The sequence below is a fragment of the Abramis brama genome (assembly GCF_963993115.1).
Source record: "Abramis brama genome assembly, chromosome: 5".
NCBI classification, from domain to species: domain Eukaryota; kingdom Metazoa; phylum Chordata; class Actinopteri; order Cypriniformes; family Leuciscidae; genus Abramis; species Abramis brama.
This window is the reverse complement of record NC_139967.1, coordinates 14,931,677-14,950,902: the sequence shown is the minus strand read 5'-3', so window position 1 is coordinate 14,950,902 and position 19,226 is coordinate 14,931,677. Positions and strand designations below refer to the sequence as shown.

Genomic DNA, 19,226 nt, shown 5'->3' with positions numbered 1-19,226 from the left:
CATCAATCACCCCATCAAGGTCTGTCAGAAATCTTGGAGTAACGTTTGATGACCAGCTGACCTTCACAGATCACATTTCAAAGACAGCTCGATCATGCAGGTTTGCACTGCACAACATCAGGAAGATCAGGCCTTTCCTAACTGAGCATGCAACACAACTTCTCGTCCAGGCCCTGGTCATCTCTAGGCTTGACTACTGCAGTGCTCTTCTGGCCGGACTTCCATCATGTGCAACTAAACCTCTGCAAATGATCCAGAACGCTGCAGCTCGTCTTGTCTTCAAAGAGCCCAAAAGGGCCCACGTCACTCCTCTGTTCATCTCTCTGCACTGGCTACCACTCACTGCTCGCATCAAGTTCAAGGCATTGACGCTTGCTTACAGATCTATCACAGGCTCAGCTCCCTCCTACTTTCACTCACTCCTACGAGTCTACATCCCTAACCTTCCCTTTCCCTTTAAAACCTCACTTATCGGGCTTATGCTACTCTGAATAATGCCTGAACTTTGTGTTTTGAGCACTTCTTGCATTGTTTTTGCCTCCTCATGATGGCTCGCTTAATTTAGTCCTAATTTGTAAGTCGCTTTGGATAAAAGCGTCTGCTAAATGACTAAATGTAAATGTAAATGTATAGGGCTTGTTAACGAGGGAGTGCAGGTGATGATGATGATGGCTGATAGAGTGCAGGTGTGCCAAGGAGGATGATGGGAAGTGTAGTGCACACATAGATGAGGAAGACAGATGGTGGATGTGACATTACTCCCCCCTCCCGCAAGGCGCGACCCGCCCCGAAAGCAGGAGAAACGCGGGAGGGGGGGTGGGCATCCTGGAGTCCGTGATGGGGAGGTGGACCGGGTGTAGAATGGACGGACTCAAGGATGGTCCAGACGGCCGTGGCGGAGCAGACTGGTCAGGGGGCCATGGCGGAGTAGGAGACCACCTCTCGGGCGGTCCTGGCGGAGACCTCCCTTCGGGCGGCCATGGTGAAGCAGGCTGAGGAGGTGGCCATGGTGAAGAGGACCCTTCGGGTGGCCATGGCGTTGGAGGCTTATTGAAGATGTTGATGAAGGCTCTGTGCTGGACGGGACCAGCGGTGAAGGCTCTGCGCTGGACGGGACCAGCGGTGAAGAGGGCTCTGCGCTGGACGGGACCAGCGATGAAGAGGGCTTTGTGCTGGACGGGACCAGCGATGAAGAGGTGCTCTGCGTTGAACGGGACCAGCGATGAAGAGGGCTCTGTGCTGGACGGGACCAGCGATGAAGAGGGCTCTGTGCTGGACGGGACCAGCGATGAAGATGAAGAGGGCTCTGCGCTGAACGGGACCAGCGATGAAGAGGGCTCTGCGCTGAACGGGACCAGCGATGAAGAGGGCTTTGTGCTGGACGGGACCAGCGATGAAGAGGGCTCTGCGCTGAACGGGACCAGCGATGAAGAGGGCTCTGCGCTGGACGGGACCAGCGATGAAGAGGGCTTTGTGCTGGACGGGACCAGCGATGAAGAGGGCTCTGCGCTGAACGGGACCAGCGATGAAGAGGGCTTTGCGCTGGACGGGACCAGCGATGAAGAGGGCTCTGCGCTGAACGGGACCAGCGATGAAGAGGGCTCTGTGCTGGACGGGACCAGCGATGAAGAGGGCTCTGTGCTGGACGGGACCAGCGATGAAGAGGGCTTTGTGCTGGACGGGACCAGCGGTGAAGAGGGCTTTGTGCTGGACGGGACCAGCGGTGAAGGCTTTGCGCTGGACGGGACCAGCGATGAAGAGGGCTTTGTGCTGGACGGGACCAGCGATGAAGAGGGCTTTGCGCTGGACGGGACCAGCGGTGAAGGCTTTGCGCTGGACGGGACCAGCGATGAAGAGGGCTCTGTGCTGGACGGGACCAGCGATGAAGGCTCTGCGCTGGACGGGACCAGCGTTGAAGAGGGCTTTGTGCTGGACGGGACCAGCGGTGAAGGCTCTGCGCTGGACGGGACCAGCGATGAAGAGGGCTCTGCGCTGGACGGGACCAGCGATGAAGAGGGCTCTGCGCTGGACGGGACCAGCGATGAAGAGGGCTCTGCGCTGGACGGGACCAGCGATGAAGAGGGCTCTGCGCTGGACGGGACCAGCGATGAAGAGGGCTCTGCGCTGGACGGGACCAGCGATGAAGAGGGCTCTGTGCTGGACGGGACCAGCGATGAAGAGGGCTCTGCGCTGGACGGGACCAGCGGTGAAGGCTCTGCGCTGGACGGGACCAGCGATGAAGAGGGCTCTGCGCTGGACGGGACCAGCGATGAAGAGGGCTCTGTGCTGGACGGGACCAGCGATGAAGAGGGCTCTGTGCTGGACGGGACCAGCGATGAAGAGGGCTCTGTGCTGGACGGGACCAGCGATGAAGAGGGCTCTGTGCTGGACGGGACCAGCGGTGAAGAGGGCTCTGTGCTGGACGGGACCAGCGATGAAGAGGGCTCTGTGCTGGACGGGACCAGCGATGAAGAGGGCTTTGTGCTGGACGGGACCAGCGGTGAAGGCTCTGCGCTGGACGGGACCAGCGATGAAGAGGGCTTTGTGCTGGACGGGACCAGCGGTGAAGAGGGCTCTGTGCTGGACGGGACCAGCGATGAAGAGGGCTCTGTGCTGGACGGGACCAGCGATGAAGAGGGCTTTGTGCTGGACGGGACCAGCGGTGAAGAGGGCTCTGTGCTGGACGGGACCAGCGGTGAAGAGGGCTCTGTGCTGGACGGGACCAGCGATGAAGAGGGCTCTGTGCTGGACGGGACCAGCGGTGAAGGCTCTGCGCTGGACGGGACCAGCGATGAAGAGGGCTCTGCGCTGGACGGGACCAGCGATGAAGAGGGCTCTGTGCTGGACGGGACCAGCGGAGAAGGCTCTGCGCTGGACGGGACCAGCGATGAAGGCTCTGCGCTGGACGGGACCAGCGATGAAGAGGGCTCTGCGCTGGACGGGACCAGCGATGAAGAGGGCTCTGCGCTGGACGGGACCAGCGATGAAGAGGGCTCTGTGCTGGACGGGACCAGCGATGAAGAGGGCTCTGTGCTGGACGGGACCAGCGATGAAGAGGGCTCTGTGCTGGACGGGACCAGCGGTGAAGAGGGCTCTGTGCTGGACGGGACCAGCGATGAAGAGGGCTCTGTGCTGGACGGGACCAGCGGTGAAGGCTCTGCGCTGGACGGGACCAGCGATGAAGAGGGCTCTGCGCTGGACGGGACCAGCGATGAAGAGGGCTCTGTGCTGGACGGGACCAGCGGAGAAGGCTCTGCGCTGGACGGGACCAGCGATGAAGGCTCTGCGCTGGACGGGACCAGCGATGAAGAGGGCTCTGCGCTGGACGGGACCAGCGATGAAGAGGGCTCTGCGCTGGACGGGACCAGCGATGAAGAGGGCTCTGCGCTGGACGGGACCAGCGATGAAGAGGGCTCTGTGCTGGACGGGACCAGCGGTGAAGAGGGCTCTGTGCTGGACGGGACCAGCGATGAAGAGGGCTTTGTGCTGGACGGGACCAGCGGTGAAGGCTCTGCGCTGGACGGGACCAGCGATGAAGAGGGCTTTGTGCTGGACGGGACCAGCGGTGAAGAGGGCTCTGTGCTGGACGGGACCAGCGATGAAGAGGGCTCTGCGCTGGACGGGACCAGCGATGAAGAGGGCTCTGTGCTGGACGGGACCAGCGGTGAAGAGGGCTCTGTGCTGGACGGGACCAGCGATGAAGAGGGCTCTGCGCTGGACGGGACCAGCGATGAAGAGGGCTCTGCGCTGGACGGGACCAGCGATGAAGAGGGCTCTGTGCTGGACGGGACCAGCGGTGAAGAGGGCTCTGCGCTGGACGGGACCAGCGATGAAGAGGGCTCTGCGCTGGACGGGACCAGCGATGAAGAGGGCTCTGTGCTGGACGGGACCAGCGATGAAGAGGGCTCTGTGCTGGACGGGACCAGCGATGAAGGCTCTGCGCTGGACGGGACCAGCGATGAAGAGGGCTCTGTGCTGGACGGGACCAGCGATGAAGAGGGCTCTGTGCTGGACGGGACCAGCGATGAAGAGGGCTCTGCGCTGGACGGGACCAGCGATGAAGAGGGCTCTGTGCTGGACGGGACCAGCAATGAAGAGGGCTCTGTGCTGGACGGGACCAGCGATGAAGGCTCTGCGCTGGACGGGACCAGCGATGAAGAGGGCTCTGTGCTGGACGGGACCAGCGATGAAGAGGGCTCTGTGCTGGACGGGACCAGCGGTGAAGGCTCTGTGCTGGACGGGACCAGCGATGAAGAGGGCTCTGTGCTGGACGGGACCAGCGGTGAAGGCTCTGTGCTGGACGGGACCAGCGGTGAAAGGCTCTGTGCTGGACGGGACCAGCGATGAAGAGGGCTCTGTGCTGGACGGGACCAGCGGTGAAGGCTCTGTGCTGGACGGGACCAGCGATGAAGAGGGCTCTGTGCTGGACGGGACCAGCGATGAAGAGGGCTCTGTGCTGGACGGGACCAGCGGTGAAGGCTCTGTGCTGGACGGGACCAGCGATGAAGAGGGCTCTGTGCTGGACGGGACCAGCGATGAAGAGGGCTCTGTGCTGGACGGGACCAGCGGTGAAGGCTCTGTGCTGGACGGGACCAGCGATGAAGAGGGCTCTGTGCTGGACGGGACCAGCGATGAAGAGGGCTCTGTGCTGGACGGGACCAGCGATGAAGAGGGCTCTGTGCTGGACGGGACCAGCGATGAAGAGGGCTTTGTGCTGGACGGGACCAGCGATGAAGAGGGCTCTGTGCTGGACGGGACCAGCGATGAAGGCTCTGTGCTGGACGGGACCAGCGGTGAAAGGCTCTGTGCTGGACGGGACCCGCGATGAGGGCTTTACTGGGCTGTCGCTGTAAGCAGTCTCGGCTGGGCAGTCGTCGTGAGTGATATCGACTGGGCAGACGCTTGCTGGCTCTGGCTCGACTGGGCAGACGCTTGCTGGCTCTGGCGGGCAGGTAGGATGAGCGGGTTTGGTTGGGCTGATTTTGTGTGAAGCATACTGGAGAGCCCCTCTGACAGATATCAGAGGGGTCAAACAATTTCGATGTCAGATTAGAACTATTGAAAATTATCTTAAGTGCTGGGGTATGGTAACTTTTTGTATTGTTTTGTGAATTATCCCGCAACGCATTAATACACATCGCACTCATTGGGTTTCATAGGTTTCTGTGCGTGACAAATTTTTAGGATGACGAATAAGAAAAAACACAAATAGCAATATATCTTGCAACCCTGTTGAATGCCAGCATGTGCTCGTGTTTTAATTCAGAGTTGATTCCAGTATGCACAGATCATTATTCAGCAAACAATGATACCCATGAACATTTCCTGCTTGTCATACAACATGACTGTCTTATTTATCAAAATGTGGACCTTTTCAGATTCTCAGTTGAAGAAAAATAGACTCCTGTTAAACAGGAAGTGAGGTTAGGCTGTTGTCACTGTTTACATCCATACAAATGGTCTATTCAAATACAAGAGTTTATGGGAATTAGTAAATTGTAAAATAAAGTAAAAATCCATAAAAATATAAAATATAGACAATTCTCCCTTTTAAACAACTCTTTAATGATGATCTAAACTTAATATTTATTGTTAATCTGTTACAGATTTAAATTTGTATTAAAACTAGATAACCTACAGCTAACTCATAATAGTGCCCCTTGGTGGTGGTTTGGGGTAAGACACAATAGGCAGGTCCCCACCGGAATAGAAAAACCAGACAAATATTCACCTTTCTAAAATTAAGAATTTCTGATAAAAAAGTTGATTTTTAGGATTCAAAAATTCCCCCTGACACTTCTGATTAAAAATTATGGCTTTATTGTATTTAGAAATTGGTGTCCCCACGTGTACCCTTCTAGTCAGGAGTCCCCACGACGTAGCAAAAACAAGTATGTGTGTGTGTGTGTGTGTGAGAGAGAGCATGTTTTTGGCGTGTGCACTGGCATCTATGTTGTGTTGTATTTGTCAGTGTAGATCATTTGAATTGAGCCTGATGGATTCCATACGTGTTCACACACACATTACTGAAGGTGACTTTGTGTTTCAGCAGAAGTAATTGTGTATTGCACAGTGGCACACGACTCTTCTGGTGTGTGTGTGTGTGTGTGTGTGTGTGGTTGTTTCAACACATCAGTGACCTTGCCCTGCTTTAAACGGTCAGAGCACTGCAGCGGACACAGAGCCCTGCTGAGGCTGAACAGAGTGACGTCCTCTCAGGAGTTTGTAATGAGAATTTGAGGTTTCTATTTTTGTTGTTGTTGTTGTTGCTTTTACACAAAGTAATGTTAGTTGTGTTAAAGGGATAGTTTACCCAAAAATGAAAATTCTGTCATCATTTACTCACCCTCAAGTTGTTCCAAACCTGTATGAGTTTCTTTTTATCTGCTGAACACAAAGGAAGATATTTGGAAGAATGTTTGTAACCAAACAGATCTCGGTCCCCATTGACTACCATATATTTTTTTCCTACTATGGAAGTCAATGGGGACCGAGATCTGTTGATTACAAACATTTTTCCAAATATCTTCCTTTGTGTTCAGCAGAACAAAGAAACTCATACAGGTTTGGAACAACTTGAGGGTGAGTAAATGATGACAGAATTTTCATTTTTGGGTGAACTATCCCTTTAAGCACTTGTGATAATATGTTAAAAAAATGTGTTTTGTAAAATTTGTATTTAATGACAGCAGTGTTGGTGTAAGCTAGTAAGCTAGTAGCTGCTGTGCATGTAAACCTCACTCCCCTGGCCTCAAGAGGTGCACTAGTGACTTACCCTAGAGACTGACGCTAGAGACTGCAGTCTTTAGCGTCCTTGTTAGCGCGCCCTCCCAAACCGGTGTGGTGAAGAGATGAGTCCCACCTTAGGACCCAAGCAATCCGATTGGTTCAAAGCACGTTTTTATGGGTAATCGCTGTAGTGCTTGGTTACAAATCAGACAAAATCCCTTTTATTATTACAACGTTATAACGACCAATAATGTCTTTTAACTTATACATTTCATATACTAGTATGTAAGCGAAGCTATAGATTGTGAAATTAAATTGTGTTTGAAATGAAATAGATTGTGTTATTTTTAGTTAGCTTACATATACAATTAAATTACTATACAATAGCTTTTTGTCTTTCTGTAAAGCTGTGTTTACTGTGAAAAGCGCTATACAAATATATATATTACTTGATGGCAGAAAACTGCTGGACTACCTGCTTAAAATGTTTTTATAAACTGATTTTATCTTATCTTGTACATAGCAGCGGGATTTAGCATTCTACATAAAGCTACCACATCAAGCTAAAACAGCTCACGTTAGCTACAGCAAGTTATCGTGAGAACAGCTTTAGATCAGGCATACTACTGGGGTCCTAAGGTGGGTCTCATCTTTACCGTGGGACTGATCCCTTTACCACATTGGAAAGACCAGTTTAAGTAGGACCGGTTACATTAGCAATGTTGCTTTGATTATTACTTGGGTGTTTCTTCAACTAAGTTTGGGGGCAGTAAGATTTTGTTATGTTTTTGAAAGAAGTCTCTTATGCTCATCAAGGCTGCATTTATTTGATCAATAATACAGTAAAAACAATAATATTATGAATACTATTACATTTCAAAACCGATAAACTTAAAATTTGTTCAGTTTTACTCAAATGAAAATCAACCCGTAGGACATAAATGTGCCTGTAGTTGAAGAAACATCTACTTATTCTCGTCACTAAACTCAGGATAGTCATTGCAGGAGGTGTGTGAATGCGAAAGCAAGGACAGAAGGTGTGTTCAAGACAGCAGTGTACTGCAGACTACAGTATCCCTCCCTCCCCCTCACTCTGTCCTACTCTACACTGCATTAAGCTGTGCACGAGGAGAGGAATGCCAATATGCTGCGCTACCGGAGTGTGTGTGTGCGCGTCCTGAAGGTGAAGTGGGATAGCGAGGATGTGAAATCAAGGCCGGTGAGGTCTATAATTGTGCTGGCTCTAGAGAGAAGTGTTTGCTCCTTTGCAGCATGACATCGAGCGTGTGTGTATGCGTACGCGTCTGTGATGCCGGATGAGAAGACTCCGCTTCCCCCTGCGCTCACCAGCTGATATAGTAGTCCGGCATACTTCCTGTGCAGCGGTTGGTTGAGCAAGTGTATGTGAGTGTGTGAGGAGCGGAGAGGAGGGAAAGAGGAGCGGCAGGCCTGTAGTGTGGTGGAATGAAGAGTGGAGCATGCTGGGGGCCGGGAACGGTGCGCTCCTTCTGCAGCTCGGGCTGTCTGAGCCGCTTCAGCCGTGGTCAGTGCACTCACACCGGAGGAAGAGATGACACTTCCTCATCTATATCGCATACTCCTGCTCCTCTCGCTCTCGTACGGGCACCGACTCGTTCCTCTTCGTTCTGTCATCTCCTGAACCTCACCTGCCTCAGAGGTAGGATATGAGCAAACCGACTCTTAACTGTGTTCTGCTGTAATCAATCTCTGTGTTTTGTTCTCCTGGTCTTCTTGCAAGGGAGTGTGGGGTCAGCACTTCCTCCCCCCGCCTCCTTTTCATGTCCAGTGTTTGAGTGACGTGTCCAAACACACTGTAACGTGTGCGCATGATGCTCCTGACTTCATGTGGAGCTTTACTTTCTCTCTCTCTCTGTCTCTGAATTGTGTTTGTGCGTAGATTTAAATATTGCTTTCAGTATTGTGGATTGTGAATGAGCTCTTCTTTAGTACAGCACTATAGCTGTTCAGTCTTGACGTCAATTTGAAAAAGTTTTTGAAATATTTGTTTTTGATTTATGAATAAAATATGGTTTGTGGTTAATATTACTGGAAGAGACTTGCACATTTTGTCCTACAAAAAATGACATGCTCTCATACCTCAAACATGGATTTTTAAACGTAAGTTGTTACACATACTGTACGTGATCTGTATCAAATTCTTGGTTCATAATAGATAGTACTGCACAAGGTGTACATAGAACGTGATACATTATGAGTGATTATGGTCTTATGTTATAAAGGGAATGATGTTTCATGACCCTTCAATTGCATCAGTGTGATCAATGCAAGTCAGTCGTTGTCTTGGATCATTCCTGAGCTCTTCGTGCAGCAGCTGTGAGACCTTTAGCAGTACTGAACTGAGATTCACAGACAGGTTTTGGCTGACAGGGAGCTCAAGTTTGAGCTTGAGGAAATGAACAGTCAATTCAAGTCTAATTTAAGATGCCAGAGATTTAGACAGAAATCTGTATGATCTTAGTGCTGGAGACAGAATGTGATACGATGCAGAATAAACCATGGGGTAACAAAGTCGAGGGATCTTGACTGGATTGACATGCAAAACTTCAAAATATTTTCCTTAAATTGTAACATTATCCTTATATTGTAATCATTATGAGCACAAGTGGTAAACATGTTAACATGTTAGCTGTCTGCTTAAATGCACAATATGTACGTTTTATGTAAGTCACTAGCAACTATATGTTATATATTTTGTTAACTTGTGTACTTACATTATCCTAAATGTTTCCAACAATGTTAAATCCAGAGAAATCAGCTATTTTAACCAGTGTGTCGTTCCATGTTATTGCTTCGCCTGTCAATGACATCATATCTGCGTTACCCTCGATTTCCTTCTGTATGACCAAGGGTGCGTCTCAATCAGCATCCGAGCTCGTGAACCAGTATATTGTGTTCACGAATTCGCCACTGGTAAGGACAGTAAAGGACACTGTCTCACTACACATTGTGGCACTGATGACTCTTATTTCCGGTGATGTGACATTGTCCTCATTGTACATCACTGCTGGTGTTTATGAACAACAGCAGAGCAGATATCTTTCTGTCATTACTTGAAATGTTTTTTAAAGTACATTATGATAAATACTTTGCTTTGATACGCATACGTGCAACCTTTCAGCCGTAAATAAATTATAAATGTTATCTGGATTATGTTCATTTCCTGTCTAACAAGGTATGTTTATGCTGAAATATAATAAAATAATGGTTTGTATTTTTAAAAACATCTATCGCGTGTCATTATGTGTAGTGATTCTGCTCATGTGATTTAAAGTTTCGTGCTTCAGATCTTCCGTTAAGTGAACATAGTGAGCATCCATGCTCCCTGGTTTTCACGGTGCATTGTGGGACTTTTAGGGAGCGAACGTTTCAGTGCACTGGAAGGATTCTGCGATTGAGACAGCCCTTAAAATGGCAGACTCCATGATCAGTGCCCTGACTTCTGAACTAGGGAGCTGATTGAGACACACCCCATGGAACACACACCAAAGACGCTTTAATGTGTGTTTTATTAGACAGGTGAGCAGCTGTTTGGATAACTTTTTTTCACAGAAAACCAATCATTAGTCTTATTGTATAAATCTCTTGTTTTCTTGATTTACCACAAGTAACATGTTTGTACCCAAAAAGTAAATTGGACAACACTATTTTGTCAAGTGGTTAACATAGCATAATCAGAAAGAGCTTTATGTGTAATAACAGTAATACAGCATTTTCTTTTATTTTGACTTATCGCGAGAGTAAAAATTACATTTTAGTCGCATAACATCAGTTCCAACAAACGTTCCATCTTTCTTATGCAGAGGACAAAAAATATTTTTAAAGTGTCCATACAATGAAAGTCAGTGGGCACCAATGTTGTTTGGTTACAAATGTTTCTTTAAAACATGTTTTGTCTTTTGCAGAAGAAAGAAAGATAACAGAGTTTTCATTACTGGGCTTTTAACTTTTGCATTAACTGGACAGTCTTTTTAGTGAGGCTGGGCCATATTTCCTGATTTTAGTTCTATTACTCTATTAGTCATTTACTTGTTGTCCCCTCTCTCTGTGTATGGTTATTTATGGTGGAGTATTTCAGTTATTGCATAATTTATGCAATAACTAAAAGAGTTACTGTGCTCTACATTGTGGGTGTGTGAGAGTGTTGTGGGTCAGAGTGACATTGAAATGAAGGATATCTATTTCCTCCACATATACGATGACCTATCTTGAGACTATGCAAACATGCATGTTCACCCTCTTAAGACTGACGGTGATGCCCTGTTTTGACATGATGACCCAAAAGCTCTCTGTCCATCTGTGACTATTGTACTGATATGTACAAAAGAAGCATGCAGATGGTAATCTCTGACTGTACATATACGGTTCTGTAGATATGTGATCCGTTCCTCACTTACAGTTGTCACAGTCTCTGCTCTAATTTTGAACTGAACATGAAGCCCTTTTCTCCTGTATGTCCTCCACACAAAAATCAATAATGCTGTTATACAGCAGCCAGTTTTTTTAGTCAATAACCTTTGTTTTTAGAAAACAACACCACTTACCAGCTTTTATTTTGATATATATTATAAGTAAACTTATTGTATAGTGACATTTGTTATACACAGCAACCACTAGCCAGTTTGAGAAACATTTTTGGTTTAAAAGAGAATAACTTAAGCTACACTGTAACAAAAATAGTGTATATGTGTTATATTTGGCTTCTGTTTTGCAATTTAAATAATAACCATGTTTTTTGCTTCATTAGACAGCATTAGCTTCTGGGTCGTTTGGATGTTTTGACATGTAAGATGATGGCAGTAATGATGATCATTTCAGCAAGGGATTCAGTGCATTTAGTTCATTTGATCAAATCATTTTACTCTTCAGATTAGTGCAAACAGTCCATTGAAAAGAACCTGGGGAGAACGCCCTAAAATAATAATAATACTGTATGTGCTGAATGCTGCCTGAAAATTGTCATAATTTGAAAATTAAAAACGAGGTCCCTTTTTAACTTTTCTTTTTGTATTGTTCAATTTTGTTGTTCAAAATCATGTCATGCAGAATCATGAACAATCATTGTTCACATTATCAATCATTGGTGTCATTCAGATAACTTCTGTGCATCCCTATTAGTAATAATATGTATTATATGTAGCTGTGTTATGTTGTAACACTTAATATATGAAACAACCCAATACATTAATTAACAGTAACATCTTATCTTTGGGGATTTAAGACAAGTTTGAGGTAATCCTACAATTATTTTTAAGGACATTCTTTTCAGGAATTGAATCTGGCCCATACAGGTTGTACAATTCCATCAGAAACAATGTTATGTCTTTGTCATTGTTGTGCCGTTAAACCGTTAATTGTAGGGTTATTTGTGACCATTAACACTTTAATACTCAGCTTAGAGTCAAAACTAGTAATTTATAGAGAGAATGACTGTGATTTAGTTAATTGTCTTGTCATTATACCACTGTTTGTTCTCACTGGGAAACTACTGTTTCCGGCAGTAAGTAAAGGTGATCCATAGCAGTTCCTGCATCGACTAATCCATGGGAATCAATACCAAGCTTTGTTGTCAATAAATCAGCTCTATTGTCGTTCATTCTAAGTGGCATATCAAGGACCTGAGAGCTTTCACAGACAGGAGCAGCAGCACTTTTAAAATGATTTTTACCACCTTGGGCCCTATTTTAACGATCTGAAACGCAAGTGTCAAAGCGCAAAGCGCAAGTAACTTTGTGGGCGGGTCTTGGCGCTGTTGCTATTTTCCCAGCGGAATAAATAACTCTTGCGCCAGGCGCAAATCTAAAATGGGTTGGTCTGAAGTAGCTTCATTATTCATAGGTGTGGTTTGGGCGTAACGTGAAATAAACCAATCAGAGCGTCATCTCACATTCCCTTTAAGAGCAGACGCGCTTTGCTCTAAAGCGGATTCCTATTATAACGGCGGATTTGCCAGACGCGCGCCAGGAGCGGTTCACAGCCAAGGAGAGCAACGCTCTCGTCAGGGACGTTGGGGATGGAGAAACCCACCTAAATTAACTTCGGTTAAAAAGGTGTATGATAATTTGGGTAAATGTGTAAGCTAGATGTATGCTTTTATAATAAATTGTCTATCTATCTATCTATCTATCTATCTATCTATCTATCTATCTATCTATCTATCTATCTATCTATCTATCATAATAATAATGTATGATTTGCAAACATGAAAACTGCTGCTTCTGTGTAGATGAGAGAATCAAAGTGTATGCGCGTTGTGCACACGCTACATTGATTATGGCCAAGCATGCGCCCTTAAAATAGCATATGAATAACATGCGCAACGCGCCACTGACTTTAAACTATTTTTTCCTGGTTAGTGGCGCAATTGTTTTCTAAACCTGCAAAATAGCATGAAGGAACGTTTGCGCCGGAACACGCCTCCTTTTTTGCGCTGAACCGCCCAGGGAGCGCAAGTTCATTCCCTAGTTTAGCGACGTGCTTCTGTGGAGGGAAAAGCGCGCTTTGCGCGGGTGCAAAATAGGAATGATACATGCGTCAGTGTACAAAGTCAATTGCGCTGGGTGCAAGATAGGGCCCATACTCACCTTTGAGTGACAAACAGTATAACCAATTTGTTTGTCTTTGTCTTTTACAAAGATCTCTCTAGCTCCATATGTGCTGCTGTTCTCAGATGTAAATTGAGCTCCTAACGGAGTTTGTTGTGACACCTTTTATATATATCATTTTATTTTTTGAAAAGTACAGTTCTACTGAGCACATTAGTTGTGGCCTGGCCCTTGATTTCTATCCTAACAGGACCTGATCTGTAAATAATATTGTTTGATGACTAAAAGTTGAAATTACAGTCATTATTCAGGTTTACCAATGTGTCAATTATGTGTCTAGTGTCACTTTCTCATTATCATTAATGGATCTGAATTGCCTTGAGGGAGGCTGAGTCTTGCTATTGAGTCAGTCTATTGTAAGTTGCATATGAGGGTGAAAATGAATTATTATGGTGGCATACAGTATGATGAGACAGTTTTACAGTACGAACTACACAGAAATAAACAAGTGAATTAGTAACCTTTATTTAGAGACACACACTATTGTTCATTTTGTGGAGCCTGTATCTAAAATCTTGGCTCTAAGTAAACTTATAGTGACTTTTGTTATACACAGCAACACTAGCCAGTAGCCTAATTGAAAGACTAGTAAGTCTTGGAAACATTTTTGCTTTTTGGCAGTCATGATATGACAGAGACTGTCTAGTAGTGGAACTCTCTCATTATCATTAGTGGATCTGATCCCACTTGAGGTATGTTGAGTCTTGCTTGTGGAACAACAGCAAGAAAGAATCCACACCAGCACCCGTTTTTTTCTCAGTACATTGACATTTATGCATTTAGTAGACGCTTTTATTGAAAGACACTTGCATAGATTATGCAGCACTGGCCGTGAGCACCCAGCATCCATGACATATATTCAGATAAATGACTTAAGAAGGCTGGATTATTCTTAAAGACCCCAGCCACTCCAGTCATTGTCTGTTTTCTCCTTTAACATCTGAGAAACAGAACAGAAGTGCCCAGGCACAGCTTTTACCCACAGGCAAGACGAATTCAACCTCACTGCTATAATTTAATTACAGCAAGAATCTTTCCAAAAACCCACTTTTGAGTGTTCATGTATGACAGTTTTTTCTATTCTGTCCAACTATATTAATAACCTTAAGTTAACGCAATTTATTTTTATGCACCTTTTTTTGTGTCATTTACTTCTGTCTAAATCTTGATTGTCAAAAACTGCTGCTGTAAAGAAAGGTGATGTGACGCCAAGTATGGTGTCCCATACTCTGAATTAGTGCTCTGCATTTCACCCATCCAAGTGCACATGCACAGCAGTTAGTAGTGAACACACACACACAGAGTTTTTATTTTTATTTTGCTGCAGCGCCCAGGGAGCGATTGGGGGTTAGGTGCCTTGCTGAAGGGCACCTCAGTAGTGGGTAATGAGAGTGGAAAAGAGTGCTCTTTCTTCAATCACTCCCCCCACCTACATTTACTGCCGGTACTGAGACTTGAACCCGCAACCTTCGGGTTACAAGTCTCTAACCATTATGTCACTGCCTCTATAGATTGTTGTGGAGGTGATTTACATAATTGTGTATGTTTAATACAGGGTTAGTTGAACGCTGCCTTCTGCTCATTGCAGTGCTACATAATATCTGCATTATCATGTTTCATCTGCAGCACATCCACCTGAGCTGGCCATGCTTTTATCACTCAAATTGACAAAAAGCAAAAGAGATTGCATCCTTCGATCCAATTTTAATCATTTTAAATAAATGCAAATGCTTTCTTAAAGGACTGGGCAGTTATTTGGCATGTGTACTATATAAATTTATATACATTGGAGGGACATTTTTGCATTTTCTAAATTGAAATTATAGTCTGTATTATATCTCCCACATTACTTCCTGAAGCCTTGACAGTCCTATGCAATAAAGACAAAAATGGCACACACAAAGAAGTAAAATTGTTTGGCATTGCAAGAAGTTTAGCTTCACTAGGACACTCAGTTTGACCATCTTCTGTTTGTAACCTTACAGTGAAAGCTGGCAGAGTTTATCCCAACTTCTTACATGGGTTCTTAAAATCCTTTTTAATCTTTTGAGTTCTGTAATAGAAAACTTGAAAACCGTTTTAAATCCAATGTGAATGTGAATTGTTGGCAGTGGCATCAGTACAGTACATTTGGAAGCATGTTAACCAGCTTATACATTTATTAATTCTGAAGTAATTCCTTTCTCAGATGTATTACCAAATCATTACAGGCTGGTAGGTTGTACATCATACTTTAGTATAGTTTAATGTTCATATTTCATGCATACATGAACTAGGGAAATTTGTAATGGTCAAAAGGTTAGTTGTACTCAAAGATAATGTTACTAAAGTACCATTTAATGTGGGAGTTAATTCTTTAATCTGATGTTAAGCTGATTTTAGATTGTAAATACAGACAGGAGGTGCCAGATGGGTTTGTATCGAGCTCCTTTTTCTGTAATGTCACTCTTTGTAAACAGATATTTGTGTGTTGTGCTTGAAAACTGTGACATATCTAGGAACAGACCTCTATGATGACTGGTGTCTTGCAGCTGGATAAGGCCTGTAAGTATTATAAAATAGCAAGCCATCTTGTCCTTCTGCTGAATGTTTTCCAGACAGAGAAGCTGCTGTGGAAATGAGCTGTAATCTCCAGCATACAGCAGATTTACCCTGTGCCAGCTGCACATTACCCTCAGACCTTCATCAGCAGCTCTTCTAAAGCTAAAGGGTGACAGGGTGAAAACCACTCTAATGTAAAGCTGTGTCTGAATTCTGTGTGTGTGTGTGTTTTCTGGCTGTACTGTATGTGTGTGCGTTCAGGATTAAACCTCAGAGTAAGGGAAAGAGATTACTTTTATACTGCATACTGTGCAGTATATAATGTATACAGTTTATAACGATTGAAACAATATGCAACAACAATAACCTAAAAACATTAATGGTGTATTCTATTGTAAATATGGTTATTTATTATTTGGAGTTATATATATAATGTAAGGTAAATTGGCAATTTGCTTTTGTACACATTTAATCCATTTTACATAGTTTATATATACAGTGAGGAAAATAAGTATTTGAACACCCTGCTATTTTGCAAGTTCTCCCACTTGGACATCATGGAGGGGTCTGAAATTGTCATCGTAGGTGCATGTCCACTGTGAGAGACATAATCTAAAAAAAAAAATCCAGAAATCACAATATATGATTTTTTAACTATTTATTTGTATGATACAGCTGCAAATAAGTATTTGAACACCTGTCTATCAGCTAGAATTCTGACCCTCAAAGACCTGTTAGTCTGCCTTTAAAATGTCCACCTCCACTCCATTTATTATCCTTAATTAGATGCACCTGTTTGAGGTCGTTAGCTGCATAAAGACACCTGTCCACCCCATACAATCAGTAAGAATCCAACTACTAACATGGCCAAGACCAAAGAGCTGTCCAAAGACACTAGAGACAAAATTGACCTATGGCTAAACCACGCCCCCTCCACTCACTCGGACAAACAGTCACATTCGGTAACAGGCGCTATAGCGGCAGCTGTCACAGTAGGAGACATTTCACAGGAGGCAATTGATGATTTTTGGAGACAGAAAGATTATATATCATCTCGAAGTCACCAAAAGGGCCTTAACTATACATTGGAGGGTTATATTAATAATTTCATTGTTGAGAAGGTCGATGAAAAGCTTCAGCTCCAGACAAAGATTTACAGGTCACAGTGTAACTTACACGTTATAGTTTGGTGCTATTTCGCTTCAAACGCTCGCTTTATACGCGCGTCCTATTCGCTTTGGACGCTCTATTTGCGTTTGGTGTGAACGCAGCATAATGAACAGGCTGCGATGTCAAGATTGCAATGCTGGATGAGTGTGTGTATCAGAGAGAGAGAGAGGCGCGGGCGCGATCGAACAGTGGAAACATAAAAACATACTCCATTTTGTTCATACAGGACATCATTACAACTGCAAAGTGTTTAGCCTACTTATATTTGTGTAAAACACAATATTGTGTCTGGCTACGCAGCTACAACGCAGCTAGAAGCTAGGCTAACGTTATGTTAGAGATGTTAAAGATAACGTTCAAATACGTTGTTTACTTACCTTAGAACAGATGTAGACATCCTTGTTTAATTGCGTTTAGTTGGTGTTGTGGTCTACCGCATAACTTAATCCAGAGCAGACACTTATCTCGGTTGAAATGTGGCTTGGGAAAGGGTAAAAAATACACACCGTCGCCCAGCCTCTCAGGATACCTAGTGTTGGAGTTGAATGTACCCCATGCACACCGTTTGACCATTTTAAACTTAAAATGACAAGAAAAAACATATAAAAACGAATGAAAACTGACTAACTGCAATGCATTTCAATGGACGTGGAAGCAGAGAATGTCCGAGTGTATGGGTTAGCTATGCGCACTGTGATTGGCTCATCGCGTTTGGGGGCGTGGCTTAGCCATAGGTCAATTGTACACCTCCACAAGTCTGGAAAGGGCTACGGGGAAACTGCCAAGCAGCTTGGTGAAAAAAGGTCCACTGTTGGAGCAATCATTAGAAAATGGAAGAAGCTAAACATGACTGTCAATCTCCCTCGGACTGGGGCTCCATGCAAGATCTCACCTCGTGGGGTCTCAATGATCCTAAGAAAGGTGAGAAATCAGCCCAGAACTACACGGGAGGAGCTGGTCAATGACCTGAAAAGAGCTGGGACCACCGTTTCCAAGGTTACTGTTGGTAATACACTAAGACGTCATGGTTTGAAATCATGCATGGCACGGAAGGTTCCCCTGCTTAAACCAGCACATGTCAAGGCCCGCCTTAAGTTTGCCAATGACCATTTGGATGATCCAGAGGAGTCATGGGAGAAAGTCATGTGGTCAGATGAGACCAAAATAGAACTTTTTGGTCATAATTCCACTAAACGTGTTTGGAGGAAGAAGAATGATGAGTACCATCCCAAGAACACCATCCCTACTGTGAAGCATGGGGGTGGTAGCATCATGCTTTGGGGGTGTTTTTCTGCACATGGGACAGGGCGACTGCACTGTATTAAGGAGAGGATGACCGGGGCCATGTATTGCGAGATTTTGGGGAACAACCTCCTTCCCTCAGTTAGAGCATTGAAGATGGGTCGAGGCTGGGTCTTCCAACATGACAATGACCCGAAGCACACAGCCAGGATAACCAAGGAGTGGCTCTGTAAGAAGCATATCAAGGTTCTGGCGTGGCCTAGCCAGTCTCCAGACCTAAACCCAATAGAGAATCTTTGGAGGGAGCTCAAACTCCGTGTTTCTCAGCGACAGCCCAGAAACCTGACTGATCTAGAGAAGATCTGTGTGGAGAGTGGGCCAAAATCCCTCCTGCAGTGTGTGCAAACCTGGTGAAAAACTACAGGAAACGTTTGACCTCTGTAATTGCAAACAAAGGCTACTGTACCAAATATTAACATTGATTTTCTCAGGTGTTCAAATACTTATTTGCAGCTGTATCATACAAATAAATAGTTAAAAAATCATACATTGTGATTTCTGGATTTTTTTTTTTTAGATTATGTCTCTCACAGTGGACATGCACCTACGGTGACAATTTCAGACCCCTCCATGATTTCTTAGTGGGAGAACTTGCAAAATAGCAGGGTGTTCAAATACTTATTTTCCTCACTGTATTTGGTTGCCAGCTACCGCTCGCATCAAATTCAAGTCACTGACTTTTGCCTACAGAACAACCACTGGCTCTGCTCACTTTTACCTAAACTCATTACTTCAGACTTACATCCAGAAACTTGCGCTCTGCAAGTGAACACCGTCTTGTGCCATCTCAAAGAGGCACTAAATCTCTTTCTCTGACCTTTACCTTGACTGTTGTGGAAT

At 45.2% G+C, this 19,226-nt stretch overlaps 1 protein-coding gene across 3 annotated transcripts in view; it reads left to right on the top strand.

The window, feature by feature from the left end:
• osbp2b (oxysterol binding protein 2b) overlaps positions 1–19,226 on the top strand; it is a 90,772-nt gene that overhangs the window by 51,381 nt on the left and 20,165 nt on the right. The window contains exon 1 of one of the 3 annotated variants that reach the window (XM_084115335.1): positions 8,094–8,407. The exons of the other annotated variants lie outside the window; for them this stretch is intronic. Coding sequence (XP_083971461.1) covers positions 8,194–8,407 — 214 coding nt within the window. The 5' untranslated portion in view covers positions 8,094–8,193. Of the gene's footprint in view, positions 1–8,093; positions 8,408–19,226 lie in introns of those variants that run through there. 3 annotated transcript variants of the gene reach the window in all.